This window comes from Schistocerca gregaria, chromosome 2 (assembly GCF_023897955.1).
Source record: "Schistocerca gregaria isolate iqSchGreg1 chromosome 2, iqSchGreg1.2, whole genome shotgun sequence".
Classification (NCBI taxonomy): Eukaryota; Metazoa; Arthropoda; class Insecta; order Orthoptera; family Acrididae; genus Schistocerca; species Schistocerca gregaria.
In genome coordinates this window covers 278,299,526-278,314,717 of record NC_064921.1, presented here as the reverse complement: position 1 = coordinate 278,314,717, position 15,192 = coordinate 278,299,526, and the positions used below count along the sequence as shown (strand labels likewise).

Sequence of the window (15,192 nt, the reverse complement as noted above, 5' to 3'; positions counted from 1 at the left end):
GTCTATATCCGCTTCTGGGAACGCCTCAATTTCTGACTTCGGGATCTCTGACCGGCCATGATGTAATCTCCCGGCCTTTTCCATGCATACCTCCTCCTCTTGTGATTATTGAATAGAGTATTCCCTATTAGAAGCTGAAATGTGCTGCAGAACTGAATTTGTCTTTCTCCTCTCTCATCCCTAATATCAAGCCCTAACTCTCCCGAAACGTTTCTTCTATTCCTACAAATGCAGGTCCCCATGACTATTAGATTTTCATCTCTCTTTACGTGCTGAATTACCTGTTCAGTATATTCATATACTTTCTCTACCTCTTTGGCTTGCGACAACGACGTGTAAACCTGAACTATTGCTGTCGGTGTTAGTTTGCTGTCGATTCTGATGAGGACAACACTATACCGGAACTATTGTTGTCGGTGTTGGTTTGCTGTCGATTTTGATGAGAACAACGGTGTCAGTGATCTGTTCACAGTAACACACTCTTTGCCTTTTCTCCTATTCATAATGAATCCTACTCCAGTTATATTTTGCTGCTGTTGATTGCCCTTATGCTCATCTGACCAGCAACCCTTGTCTTCTTTCTATTTCACTTCACTGGTCCATACTACATCTAGACTGAGTCTTAGAATTTACTTTTTTAGATTTTCCAGTTTCCCTGCCACATTCGAACTTCTGATATTCCACGCTCCGACTCGTAGGACGTTATCCTTCCGTTGGTTATTCGATCTTTTTCTCACGGTCATCTCACCATTGGTAGTCCCCTTCCGGAGATCGAAGTGGGCGACTAGTCTGGGATCTTTTGAAAATCGAGAGATCAACGTAATGCTTTTCCAGTTACACGTCACATGTCCTGTGGGTACACATTATGTGTCTCTAATGCACTGCCTTGTGCACCCTCATGTCGTTGATCATTGCTGATTCTTGCTCCTGTCCACCTCAAGGACAAGAGTGTGCCCTGAACCTCTATTCTCTCCTCCGCCCTCTTTGACAAGGCAGTTGCCTGAATGAGGGTGACTTCTTATGGCTTAAGTCTTCGGCCGCCATTGCTGATGATATTTACTCAAAATTTAAGCGGTGATGGGATTCGAACCCGTGAGCGAGGACTTTCTGATCAGTAATCAAACACAGTACTGCACATGCGTACGGAGATATGTTGCATCTACGGTATATCGCCGTCATCTAGTTGCTTTATAATAACACTCTCTGCCCTGACCACTGCATTTTAATGACTTTTCTTATATCTTACGCTTTTCGGCGTTACGCCATTTTCAAAGGTAAGTGTCCAGTTTCATTCGCTTCTCACGATGTACTTAATATTTTGGTTGTTATCACATTTTGTCACTGATACCCATTTTACTGCAGTTCCTTTGGAAATGGCATAACGTCGAAACGCCTGAAGTGTAATACTGTAAATAAAATACCATGATCAAGACAAAAAATGTTTTTCCTGTGAATCTGTTTGCCCCACAAAGATACTGGTGTACGCAAAAGACGTATCCTCGAGCCGGAGGCAGCGCTCAACTTTTGGTGGATATCATGAAGTACATGTCATTCCCATTCAGTCACGAACACAAATGTGAGGAAGGACCGAATAGGTGAGTGGTGCCCTCCAGTTGGTCAATTTCAACTTCCTTTCATGGCGTAGGGAGAAAGATTTTTGGAATCAACGATTGGGCAACTGGCTTGCAATATTCAGGCCGACAAAGGCGTGTTCTCAGTGTAGTCAGAAATTACAATGGTCTGTTTTTACAGTTATTTTTAGAAAGTTTCTGTTAATTTTTCGGAGTTAATGGGATTCATTCAGTCACATTTGTACCTTAGGAGCTTGTATAGAGCAACGCGTAGTGTAAACAAAAGTTTCATATTGTGCCGTGAATCCGCGCCTCACTCAGCAGGTGGCGCCAACGCCAGAGTAGTTCTCTCGCTGCGACGGCGCTACCCGCGTCGAAGCGAGCAGCTGCCGTGGACCGCACGCAGTCCATCAGGGAGGAACGCAATCGGTGACACTTGCAGCGTGTGTCTTGTATGACAATTGGTGGCTCTTGGCTGGTAGCACACGGCTTCGAATGCACGGAAGACCGTTGTTATCTTGGTCCCCGAGGAGTCTGTTCGAGCAGAACACGGACAATGGCTGCCCTAGTGCTGTGTACTCAGTACACAGGATTCCCCACGCAAATTATCATTCCTTACAATGTCTAATAACACCTGTAGGGTCTCCCATAAAGAACACAATTGTTAATTCAATAATAAAACACATTGTTTACTTGAAAACTGCTAGTGTTATTGGCTGATTGCTTGATTTGGAGCAGGGGACCAAACGGAGAGGTCATCAGTTCCACCGGGCTAGGGAAGGAAGGGGAAGGAAGTCAGCTGTGCCCTTTCAAAGGAACCATTCTGGCATTTGCCTGAAACGATGTAGGGAAATCATGAGAAACCTAAATCAGGATGGTCGGGTGTGGGTTTTAACCGTCGTACTCTCGAATGTGAGTCCATCGTGCTAACCGTTGCGCCGCCTCGCTCGGTCTAGTGTTATTATGTCAGTATGAACCACAAAGGCTGAAATTGAACACGAAATGTCAGGCAAATGTCATCTGTGATTTCGTCTGCATACAGCCACTCGCCGGCCGCGGTGGTCTCGTGGTTCTAGGCGTGCAGTCCGGAACCGTGCGACTGCTACGGTCGCAGGTTCGAATCCTGCCTCTGGCATGGATGTGTGTGATGTCCTTAGGTTAGTTAGGTTTAAGTAGTTCTAAGTTCTAGGGGACTGATGACCTCAGCAGTTGAGTCCCATAGTGCTCAGAGCCATTTGAACCATACAGCTACTCTGTGGCCAATATTTTCGGGCTCTGGAGCAAATTTCCGCTTGAATTTGACCCATTACTCGTCTAAGTTCTGCCGACGGTTCTTGGACTGTTCACATAAAGACAAGATTTGACATATCCCTACAAGAAATCACGTCGTGTCAAATCACACGATTTCTGTGGCCAGTTCCGATCGCCGTTACGATGGGAATCTTTCTTTCAGCAATCTTGTTGTTTCAACGGCTGTGTGGCAGTCTGCTCCATATTGTTGCAACCACATTTATTCCACATTCAATTCTTGCAATTTCGGCCATAATAAATGTGTTATCAGGTCACAGTCACTGCTTTTCCATACTCGTCTTCAAAAAAGGACGACACAGTTAGTCCGTCAGCCCTTAAACCCCACCAAACAGTGACTCATTATGGATATAGAACCATGCGAGGATTCTCTGTGCCCCAAATCCGACAAATTTGTTTATTCACATAAACATCAAGCTGGAAGTGTGCTTCGTCACTGAAGATTATTTTCTTATAAAAATCACTGTTGAATTCCTGTTTTGTGAATACCCAACTGGAAAATATTCGACGATTCAAATGGTCCATCGCCTTGTGTTAATTGGATCGTGTAAGGATGCAAATGTATATCTTTCGTTAAACTTCGATGCACACTGTTTCTCGGAATGGCTAACTGTTGACAACGGCGGCGAATACACTCCACTAGACTCGTGGCGACGCTTTCATTCTATATCGAATGACGAGAACGATCCTGTATCTTCAGATTTCCTTATCAGTCCCTGCAGTGTTTACACATTAGGCGCATTTCGCCTACCAAAAATTCGACGAAGTCTTCGAACGGTCTCTTGCAGAGCATTCACTGTACTTGAAATGCGTTTTAAAAATCTGGATGTGTTGATCTATCGCGTATTCTCTCCATAGTAGCTGATAATAATAAGCACAAATACCCACTGACAAAGACAATCGGTAATCGAAATAACAGCAGATAACAGTCACTTAAATTTAAGGTTCGGTAACGTAAAAAACTGAAAGTGACACTCAGTTAAAAACTGCGCTTTGTGTAGGACACACTATATATCTAAATACATAATCCGGAAGCCACTGTACGGCACATGGCGGAGGTTACCTTGTATCACTATTCCTCAGAACGAGCCCTACTTTCTCTTGTCCCATCTTCGCGATACGCGACGCTTATGTTGGCGGTAGTAAAACTGTTGTATATGCACCCTCAAATAAGGTTTTCTAAATTTTATCAACAGTGTTTCGCGCAAAGAACATTGTCATTCCTACAATGATTTCCATTTGAGTTCACGAAGCATCTCCGTAATACACGCGTGCTGATCGAATCTACCGGTAATCTAGCAGCACGCCTTAAAATTGCTTCAATGTCTTCCTTCAATTCGAGCTACTGGGTATCCCACTATTCAAGAATGGATCGCATTACTGTTCTGTATGCAGACTGCTTTACAGATGAGTTTTTTTTTTTGCGTCATCAGTCTTCTGACTGGTTTGATACGGCCCGCCACAAATTCCTCTCCTGTACCAACCTCTTCATCACAGAATAACACTTGAAATCTACACCCCCAGTTGTTTGCTGGACCTATTCGAATCCCTGTCTTCCTCTACAGTTTTTACCCTCTATAGCTCCCTCTAGTACCATCGAAGTTATTCCGTGATATGAAGACATGTCCTACCATCATGTCCCACCTTCTTGTCAGTGTTTTGCGTATATTTCTTTAGTCTCCGATTCTGCGTCGAACCTTCTCATTCATTGCCTCACCAGTCCACCTAATTTTTAACATTAGTCTGTAGTACTACATCTCAAATCAGTCTATTTTCTTCTGTTCCGGTTTTCCAGTGGTCCATCTTTCACTACCATATAATGCTGTACTCCAGACGTACTTTCTCAGAAATTTCTTCCTTATTTTAAGTCCTATATTTGATATTAGTTGACTTCTCTTTGCGAGGAACGCACTTTTGCTTTTGCTAGTCTGCTTTTGATGTCGTGCTTGCTCCGTCCGTCCCTGGTTATTTCGCTGGCTAGGTAGCAAAATTCTTTAACTTCATCTACTTCATGATCACCAATCCTGATGTTAGGCTTCTTGCTATTCTCATCTCTGCTGATTCTCATAAATTCCGCCTTTCTCCGTTATAATCTCAATCCATATTCTGTACTCATTAGGTTGTTCATTCCATTCACGAGATCCTCTAATTCTTTTTCACTTTCACTAAGGACAGCAATGTCACAAGCGAACCTTATCATTAATACCCTTTCATCTTGATTATAATTCCATTCTTGAACCTTTCTTCTATTTACATCATTGCTCTTGCCTCTTGCACATACTGTGTATTAACCTCTTTCTCTATAGCTTACCGCTATTTTTCTCACCATTTCGTACATTTTACATAATTTCACATTGTCGAAAGCTTTTTTCATTTCGACAAATCATGTTAATGTGTCTTGAATCTTCTTTATTCTTGCTTCCTTTATGAACCTTCGTCAGAACTGCCACTCTGGCACAATTACGTTTCCTAAAGCCAAACTGATCGTCGTCTAAAACATCCCCAATTTTCTTTTCCATACTTCTGTGTATAATTCTTGTGAGAAATTTGGAAGGACGAGCTGTTAAACTCATCGTACGATAATTCTCGCACTACTAAGCTCCTGTAATCTTGCGGTTACTGCAAACGAAACAAGAATGACTGAAATGTATGTGTGCTGCCAGTGCGATGGACACAGTATGCGGACGTAAAACTTGGAGGATATTAGGAAGAAAGGAATCTTGGAATTTTTTCATTTACAGATATCAACAACGCATGTGTCCCTTCGAAGGAAATGAGGAAACAAATCAATATAAGGTGAAAAGTATTTAAACCGACAAACTCTGGGATCTTGTAGGGCACACCAAAACAAATATTTTCCCTAATGTCATTTTTTTCTATGAGGTGTATTTAAACCGGTAGAGGAAGATTTCTCTGGCGGCAAATTAATTAAACCAACAAACACTTTCCATGTTTTTATGACTAAGAGACAACACATTAACACAACTAAATTTCAACTACAGTAGATTTTCAAAAATGCCGCCATTGACACGTAAACAAATGTTACACCGTCGGATCATGTTCTGTCTCACACGGGCAAAACCCTCAGGAGTACCCTGAATTGTTCCTGCTGCTGCTACTATCCCGGCAACTCGATCCTGTTCTGACGCAACAAAAAAGTCCAGAGGGGACATATCTGGGGATCGAGCAGGCCATGGTAAAGGACCACCTCTGCCAACGCACGTTTCTGGGAACCGTCGGTCCAGGAATCGACGCACACGACGACTGAAATGTGCCGCGCCCCGTCATATTGAAACCACATGCCTCGTCTTGTGGCGAGTGGGACGTCTTCCTGCAATTCTGGCAATGCTCTGGCGAGAAAATTGTAATAGTGCCTGCCATTTAATGGCCTAGGTAGCAGATACGGTCCAATTAAACAGTCCCCAACAACACCGGCCCAAACATTAACGAAGAAACGCGCTTGTTGAGCGGTAGTAAGTGTGGCATGTGGGTTATCCTCACTCCGAACATGCGAACTGTGCATGTTGAAGACTCCATCATGCCCGAACGTTGCTTCGTCGGTAAACAACACAGACGATGGAAATGTAGGATGAATTTCACACTGTTCCAGGTACCACTGCGAAAACTGTGCTCTGGGTGGATAACCAACTGGTTCGAGGTTGTGGACACGCTGTAAGTGAAATGGATGTAATAATTTCTCTCGAAGGACTGTTCGTACATTCGTCTGATTCGTACCCATGTTACGTGCAACTGCACGAGTGCTGATTGAAGGATTCCACTCCACACGCTGCAAGACAGCTTCCTCAAATTGCAGCGTTCATAGTGCGCGACGGCGCCCCTGTCCAGGTATTCTGCTAAATGACCCTGTCTCGCGCAGACGTTGGTACACAGTAGTAAAGGTCGTATGATGCGGGATACGGCGATTAGGATATTGTTGTTGATGAACCCGCTGTTCATCTCGTCCGTTGTGGTGCGCTACGTAGTACGCACCAACTATATCAGCGTACTCACTCCAGGTGTATCACTCAGTCTATTAGTAAACAGAGACAATGCCCTACTACACTGGTGGACAGCAGTTGCCTACAACTGAAAATCGTAATACGGCCCCTAACAACTGAAGAGCGTGATACGGCCTCCACCAGTTTAAATAATACTCATAGGAAAAAATGACATTAGCGAAAAATATTTGTTTTGATGTCCCATACAACCTCCCAGAGTTTGTCGGTGTAAATACTTTTCACCCTGTACAGTGTCATTCCGTCACGTAATAATAGTGACTTAAAACAATAACAGTTATTATGGATCTCAGGCAATGCATACAAAAGGAAATCGTAATGTAGGTAAAGTGCATTAACTTTGAACCTCACGTAATTATTATTTGGGATGTCTTCTGACATACCCGCGGATATCTTCGTCAACAGAGGCGCCGGCTTTTATCCGCAGAGGCCTGCAGCTGAGCGCCGGCGGACGTACCTTGAACTTGAAGGAGGCGCGGCCGTCGAGGTGTCGCAGGTTCACGCTGGCGCGCTTTCCGTCCCTGAGCGCGACCGGCCGGGCGCGCTGCTCGTACTTGAGCGTCGTGCTGCCGTACGGGAAGCTCAGGTTGGTGCGCTTGTTCACGGCGAACAGGTTCACGTGGTACACCTTGCCGTGCTGCAGGTGGCACAGCGTGTACTGCGTCTTGTGGCCCACGCACGTCACCTGCCCAGCACACACACCCACTCAGCACCTTTCTGCAGTCAGCAACAAGAGGAATACACACGGACTCAATATCACAGTTACGGGGAGTAGCTCATAACTGTTTCACCTCTTGCTTTAAGAACAAACAGCAAAAGGTCATTCTCCACAGTGTGCCTATGATGTCGAGTTCGAATGGGACACAGTTAAATGGGGGGGGGGGGGGGAGAGGGGGGGGGGTTACCCCAGGGATCAATGCTGGGGCCACTCCTGTTCCTTATTTATATATTACAGGTGATTATAAAATATTTCTGTTTGCAACTCTAGCTTGGTGGTAAAGGATGTTGCGTGCAACGTATGCATTGCCTCAAATAGTAGCCTACAGTTCAAGACAAAAGGTTCATGGCTTGTAGAAAATAAACTAACGCTGAATCACATAAAGACTCAGTTTTTACAGTTTCTAACGTACAACTCAACTAAGCCCTACATTTTAATTATACAGAGTGCGCATTTCATTAGTAAGACTGAACAGTTCAAATTTCTAGGGTTCAGATAAATAGTAGACTGCCTTGGAAAGCCCATTTTCAGGATATTGTTCAAAGACTTAATGCTACCACTTTTGCTATTGAACAGTATCTAAAGTAAGTGATAGTTTGACACGAAAAGTTGTTTACATTGCTCATTTTAATTCGTTTGTGACGAATAGTATTAGTTTTTGGGGTAACTCTTCCCATTATCAAAGGGTATTTTTGGCTCAGAAACTGGCAGTTCTGGCAATAAGTGGTGGAAGTTCGCGAAATTCTTGTCGACCCCTGAGCATTAGTCTGTTTTTAGTGACATTGTGCAGAAAGGCGTGCAGTATATATACACTCCTGGAAATGGAAAAAAGAACACATTGACACCGGTGTGTCAGACCCACCATACTTGCTCCGGACACTGCGAGAGGGCTGTACAAGCAATGATCACACGCACAGTACATCGATGTTGTCGCCAGAGGTCGGCGGAAGGTGCACGTGCCCGTCGACCTGGGACCGTACCGCAGCGACGCACGGATGCACGCCAAGACCGTAGGATCCTACGCAGTGCCGTAGGGGACCGCACCGCCACTTCCCAGCAAATTAGGGACACTGTTGCTCCTGGGGTATCGGCGAGGACCATTCACAACCGTCTCCATGAAGCTGGGCTACGGTCCCGCACACCGTTAGGCCGTCTTCCGCTCACGCCCCAACATCGTGCAGCCTGCCTCCAGTGGTGTCGCGACAGGCGTGAATGGAGGGACGAATGGAGACGTGTCGTCTTCAGCGATGAGAGTCGCTTCTTCCTTGGTGCCAATGATGGTCGTATGCGTGTTTGGCGCCGTGCAGGTGAGCGCCACAATCAGGACTGCATACGACCGAGGCACACAGGGCCAACACCTGGCATCATGGTGTGGGGAGCGATCTCCTACACTGGCCGTACACCTCTGGTGATCGTCGAGGGGACACTGAATAGTGCACGGTACATCCAAACCGTCATCGAGCCCATCGTTCTACCATTCCTAGACCGGCAAGGGAACTTGCTGTTCCAACAGGACTATGCACGTCCGCATGTATCCCGTGCCACCCAACGTGCTCTAGAAGGTGTAAGTCAACTACCCTGGCCAGCAAGATCTCCGGATCTGTACCCCATTGAGCGTGTTTGGGACTGAATGAAGCGTCGTCTCATGCGGTCTGCACGTCCAGCACGAACGCTGGTCCAACTGAGGCGCCAGGTGGAAATGGCATGGCAAGCCGTTCCACAGGACTACATCCAGCATCTCTACGATCGTCTCCATGGGAGAATAGCAGCCTGCATTGCTGCGAAAGGTGGATATACACTGTACTAGTGCCGACATTGTGCATGCTCTGTTGCCTGTGTCTATGTGCCTGTGGTTCTGTCAGTGTGATCATGTGATGTATCTGACCCCAGGAATGTGTCAATAAAGTTTCCCCTTCCTGGGACAATGAATTCACGGTGTTCTTATTTCAATTTCCAGGAGTGTATATATATACTCTTTGCCTTTACAAATGTCTGCTTGTGTCTGTGTATGTGCAGATGGATATGTGTGTGTGTGGGAGTGTATACCTGTCCTTTTTTCCCCCTAAGGTAAGTCTTTCCGCTGCCGGGATTGGAATGACTCCTTACCGTCTCCCTTAAAACCCACATCCTTTCGTCTTTCCCTCTCCTTCCCTCTTTCCTGATGAAGCAACCGTTGGTTGCAAAAGCTTGAGTTTGTGTGTATGTTTGTGTGTCTATCGACCTGCCAGCGCTTCCGTTTGGTAAGTCACATCATCTTTGTTTTTAGATATATTTTTCCGACGTGGAAGTTTCCCTCTATTATATTGATATATATTTCTTACTTTAACATCGTTTCTTCTTAACAATATCAGCTCATTCCCAAGAATTAGCAATTAGCAGCTTTTACTCAGTTAATACTAGACAGAAATCCAATCTACATTTGGATCGCAGCTCATTAACTCTTGGTGCGAAAGTCGTGTAGTATTCTGCTGCATCCACTTTCAGTAAGCTTTCACAAGTCTTAAATAATCTTAGCAGTAATACACGCACTTTCAAATGTGAACTGAAGGGTTTCCCCACGAGTCACTCCTTCTATTCTGTTCAGGAGTGCCTTGAAAAATTAAGGTTATTTCTGTGTTACATTGTTGATGGCGTTTATATAAACTTATACCTGGTCGTCTTTTCAGGATTCATAAACATTTTATTTTATCTACAATTAATTTTCTGTTGCAACTTAATGTACTGGCACGTTCCATGGCCACTGATATTTGCTCCACAATTTGGTCCTACGGAACTAGACGTGAAAAATAAAATAAATAAAATGAAATATAAGAGGCTCCGGGCAGGTGAAATTTTGAAGTTTCAATCCTTTTTCATTGTTCTAAATCTACGAAATTTCCTCTTTCCAGTGGTATATAATATATGTATATTATTGCCTCATTTCTGGCTTGTTCATTCGTTTAAACAAAACACTGTGCGGGAGTGATCTTGTACGTTTAACTGTTCTAAGACTGAAATTTGGTTTTTTGAACACCCTCCCCCTCCCCCCTTTGAGGGCATTGCAATAATTTAGGAGGAGGAATTTAAAAGTTTTCAAATCAGTTCACGAAGATAAGCCATATCGAGAAAATGTAACTATCACTAAACTGGAGTGCATAGATCATGTACAAAAGCGAATGGATTTGAGGTTGCGACGACTGAAAATTGCAATCAGTGGAAAGAAATTGGAAGATGGCTGAGGATTAGATGGTAAGAAAAGACTCACAGAATCTGTGGTACATAAAATTCAAAAATATTCTAGTATGGCCATCAGGAAAAATGTCAGCAGCACAGGATTCATGAACAAATCTGTATGGGCAGTTTTGTTTCACTCCTCTTCAACAGACGATAAGCCCATTTACGGCCTGTGCCCTCCAGGAAACGTTTCTTTTGTGAGTAGTTTCTTGGCCAATAAGAGATTAGAGTCCCTGGCCGGTGATCGTAGCGCTCAAAGGGCACTGAGACTTGCGGTTACTGCAATCGACAAGAATGACTGAAATGTATGTATTCTGCTAGTGTTACGGACACAGTATGCGGACGTAAAACTTGGAGGATACTAGGAAGAAAGGAATGTTGGAATTTTTTCATTTACAGTGTAAGTAGGCTGTTTAGGTTTTCTTATTGGTAACGCCGCTTAGCGCTCGGTATGAAAAATCACTGGCTGTGCTGTGCGCAGTGTGTGTTTAGTTTGCATTGTTGTCTGCCATTGTAGTGTTGGGCGGCGGCAGCTGGATGCTAACAGCGGGTAGCGTTGCGCAGTTGGAGGCGAGCCGCCAGCAGTGGTTGATGTGAGGAGAGAAATGGCGGAGTTTTGTAATTTGTAAGGCTGGATGTCATGAACTACCATATATATTTTGACTATTAAGGTAAATACATTGTTTGTTCTGTATTAAAATCTTTCATTTGCTAACTATACCTATCAGTAGTTAGTGCCTTCCGTAGTTTGATTCTTTTAGTTAGCTGGCAGTAGTGGCGCTCGCTGTATTGCAGTAGTTCGAGTAACGAAGATTTTTGTGAGGTAAGTGATTTGTGAAAGGTATAGGTTAATGTTAGTCAGGGCCATTCTTTTGTAGGGATTATTGAAAGTCAGATTGCGTTGCTCTAAAAATATTGTGTGTCAGTTTAAGCACAGTCTTGTATAATTGTTCAAAGGGGACGTTTCATAACAGATATCAACAACGGATGTGTCCTTTCGAAGGAAATGTGGAAACAAATCAATACAGGGTGAAAGTGTTTAAACCGACAAACTCTGGGAGCTTGTAGGGCACACCAAAACAAATATTTTTCCCTAATGTCATTTTTTTCTATGAGGAGTATTTAAACCGGTAGAGGAAGATTTCTCTGGCGGCAAATTAATTAAACCAACAAACACTTTCCATGTTTTTATGACCAAGAGACAACACATTAACGCAACTAAATTTCAACTACAGTAGATTTTCAAAATTGCCGCCATTGACACGTAAACAAATGTTACACCGTCGGATCATGTTCTGTCTCACAGGGGCAAAACCCCCAGGAGTATCCTGAATTGTTCCTGCTGCTGCTACTATCCCGGACACCTGATCCTGTTCTGATGCAACAGGAGTTGTGTAAACAACGTTGCGCATCTCTCCCCACACAAAAAAGTCCAGAGGGGACATATATGAGGATCGAGCAGGCCATGGTAAAGGACCACCGCTGCCAACGCACGTTCAAAAGTGCAACTTAATGTACTGGCACGTTCCGTGGCCACTGATATTTGCTCCACAATTTGGTCCTACGGAACTAGACGTGAAAAATAAAATAAATAAAATATAAGAGACCCCGGGCAGGTGAAATTTTGAAGTTTCAATCCTTTTTCATTGTTCTAAATCTACGAAACTTCCTCTTTCCAGTGGTATATAATATATGTATATTATTGCCTCATTTCTGGCTTGTTCATTCGTTTAAACAAAACACTGTGCGGGAGTGATCTTGTACGTTTAACTGTTCTAAGACTGAAATTTGGTTTTTTGAGCACCCTCCCCCTCCCCCCTCTGAGGGCATTGCAATAATTTAGGAGGAGGAATTTAAAATTTTTCAAATCAGTTCACGAAGATAAGCCATATCGAGAAAATGTAACTATCACTAAACTGGAGTGCATAGATCATGTACAAAAGCGAATGGATTCGAGGTTGCGACGACTCAAAATTGCAATCAGTGGAAAGAAATTGGAAGATGGCTGAGGATTAGATGGTAAGAAAAGACTCACAGAATCTGTGGTACATAAAATTCAAAAATATTCTAGTATGGCCATCAGGAAAAATGTCAGCAGCACAGAATTCATGAACAAATCTGTATGGGCAGTTTTGTTTCACTCCTCTTCAACAGACGATAAGCCCATTTACGGCCTGTGCCCTCCAGGAAACGTTTCTTTTGTGAGTAGTTTCTTGGCCATTAAGAGATTAGAGTCCCTGGCCGGTGTTCGTAGCGCTCAAAGGGCACTGAGACTTGTCTTGTGCTTAGACTGTGTCTGCTCTAGTGTATGCACACGGAACGGTTGGCTGGTGGGTAATCGTGTGTTAGTGTTGTAAAATTGCAAAGATATTTTCTTCCTGCATTCTCTGGTTACGACTTAATAGTTAGCTTGTAACGCACTACATAGTAACGGATTGCTCAACATAACTAAACGTAGTATCGCAGGGCAGAGAATTCACGGCTATACTGCACCATTACGAATGAATAGGGTTCATTCTCTGTACTGCAATCGCGAATCACGTGGGCGAGAAATCGGATTCTCCACTTATCACAGCCTAATAATAGACGAAGTAAATAAATCTCTTCATCATTCATTTAACGATTCTAGATATTTTCGTAAGTCTTGAATCCTTTGTGGGTAAATTCTTTATTATGCAGTGGTATTGAATGCCACCTCCGACTTTCGTATATCCATCTTCTATTTCGGATGGAGTGTGGGACATTAACAGATTAGTATGCAAGAGTTAACGGTAGCACCTTGAGCGGTGAATTTAAATCTCTCTATTAAAATGCGACCGGTTTCGCTGATACATTGCAGCGTCGTCGAGTCCCTTTACTGGCAAAATTGGAACTATAAAGAATTTGCCGTACTGCTACAATCGAGGATAGAGCTTAAACTCGGCATCCGCAGGCCTGCTCAAGCATGAAGTTAAGTACAGCACGTGTGTATCGGGTACTTCATGCATGAACAGGTTTTCGAACGCAGAGTTTGAGTTTTATTCCCTGTTATGTCAGCAATGGAAGTTGCTTACAGGTCGAATTTTTGCCTGCTGAGGTTCCTGACGAACGTGCAGTGTGTCAACGAAACTGGTCGGATCTGAGGAGATTTAAACGCACTGCTGAAGGTGTTACCCTTAATTCCCACAGAGTGCCACATAATCTGCATCGTTTTACGTATCTTGCCAATATTAAACCGATAGCTGAAATTTCATGACTCTATGTAATATATGTGCTCAATATGTTCATGGACTTCGGAAACTGAACTGTATAGCGCTACAGACGAACGATGGCGCCCGCACAGGTCGCGGCAAGGAGGGAGACTGCACTGTCGGCAGTTCCAAGCGACAGTTGCGGTAGTGTATACATGTCCTTTGCGCTTGACGCCCTGCATATTAAATCTCTTATGTGGAATTTGTTGTTTGCCACCACTGTCAGCGATGACAACTCGCAACAAATGGAATAAAAACGATTAAATAACTCACTAGAATCACGTTTAATGCTTAAATTGGCTACAACATTCACTGCATTACTGAACGATCATTGTCTGTCGGAGAATGCGTGATGTAGGTTCGTAGAGCAAGCCTAAACTCGTCGATATAGTTCACGAACGAATTACCGGATGTCGCTTTACAACGGGCAAAATATTTTGGCAAACGACCGTGTTGCCATCATGAAGTGTGCTGTTGAACTGATTGATTGGGGGATGTGGGGACAGCTCCGCGGTTTTTATCTACTCCCCCTCTCCCTCTGGTCGGCCACTCCATCGACCGTCCGCTCCCGAATCCCTACCTCCACTTCCCACAGGAACAATGTTCCGTCCAGGTTTACGCCCAGGCGGCTGTAGCTCTGCTGTTCCTCCATTTGCCCCCGAGGCCAGGTTGAAATCTGGTACCTCATTTGTCTTCTTGAGCATTAAATAGGAGGGTCTCATGCCATACTAAGAATGTACCCGCTATCACGATTTATCAGCGTTTCCCCTACCCGAATCTCAATAGATTCCTTAATGGCCCAAGCCCAGAAGTTGCTCGTCTGTGTCAGAACCCTGATGTGGTCATAATCCATTCCGTGTAGTTTTGCCAATTTGTTAGGATGTTGTAATCTGGCGTGCCGTTGGTGTTCCCGGCAACGATCTTCAACACTACAACGTCTTACCACATTGATGGGGTACCTGAGGGACCCTGTATTTCCGTAGTCCACCAAGCAGTGCGCGAATTTTGGCTTGTAGGCTGAAGATCGTCTTCACTTGGTGTTCCCCGAGAATTCGTGCTATCTTCCCCGATAAAAAGGAACAAATGCAATGGCCGCGTCCTACTGTGAATCCTCTTCTGGTTCCGCTGATTGTCCA

General features: G+C 44.1%; 1 protein-coding gene across 1 annotated transcript in view; it reads right to left on the bottom strand.

Moving 5' to 3' along the window:
• LOC126336868 (protein NDNF) overlaps positions 1–15,192 on the bottom strand; it is a 376,430-nt gene that overhangs the window by 45,762 nt on the left and 315,476 nt on the right. Inside the window, exon 6 of the mRNA XM_050000973.1 lies at positions 7,353–7,580. Within this exon, the coding sequence (XP_049856930.1) occupies positions 7,353–7,580 (228 nt within the window). The remainder of the gene's footprint in view (positions 1–7,352; positions 7,581–15,192) is intronic.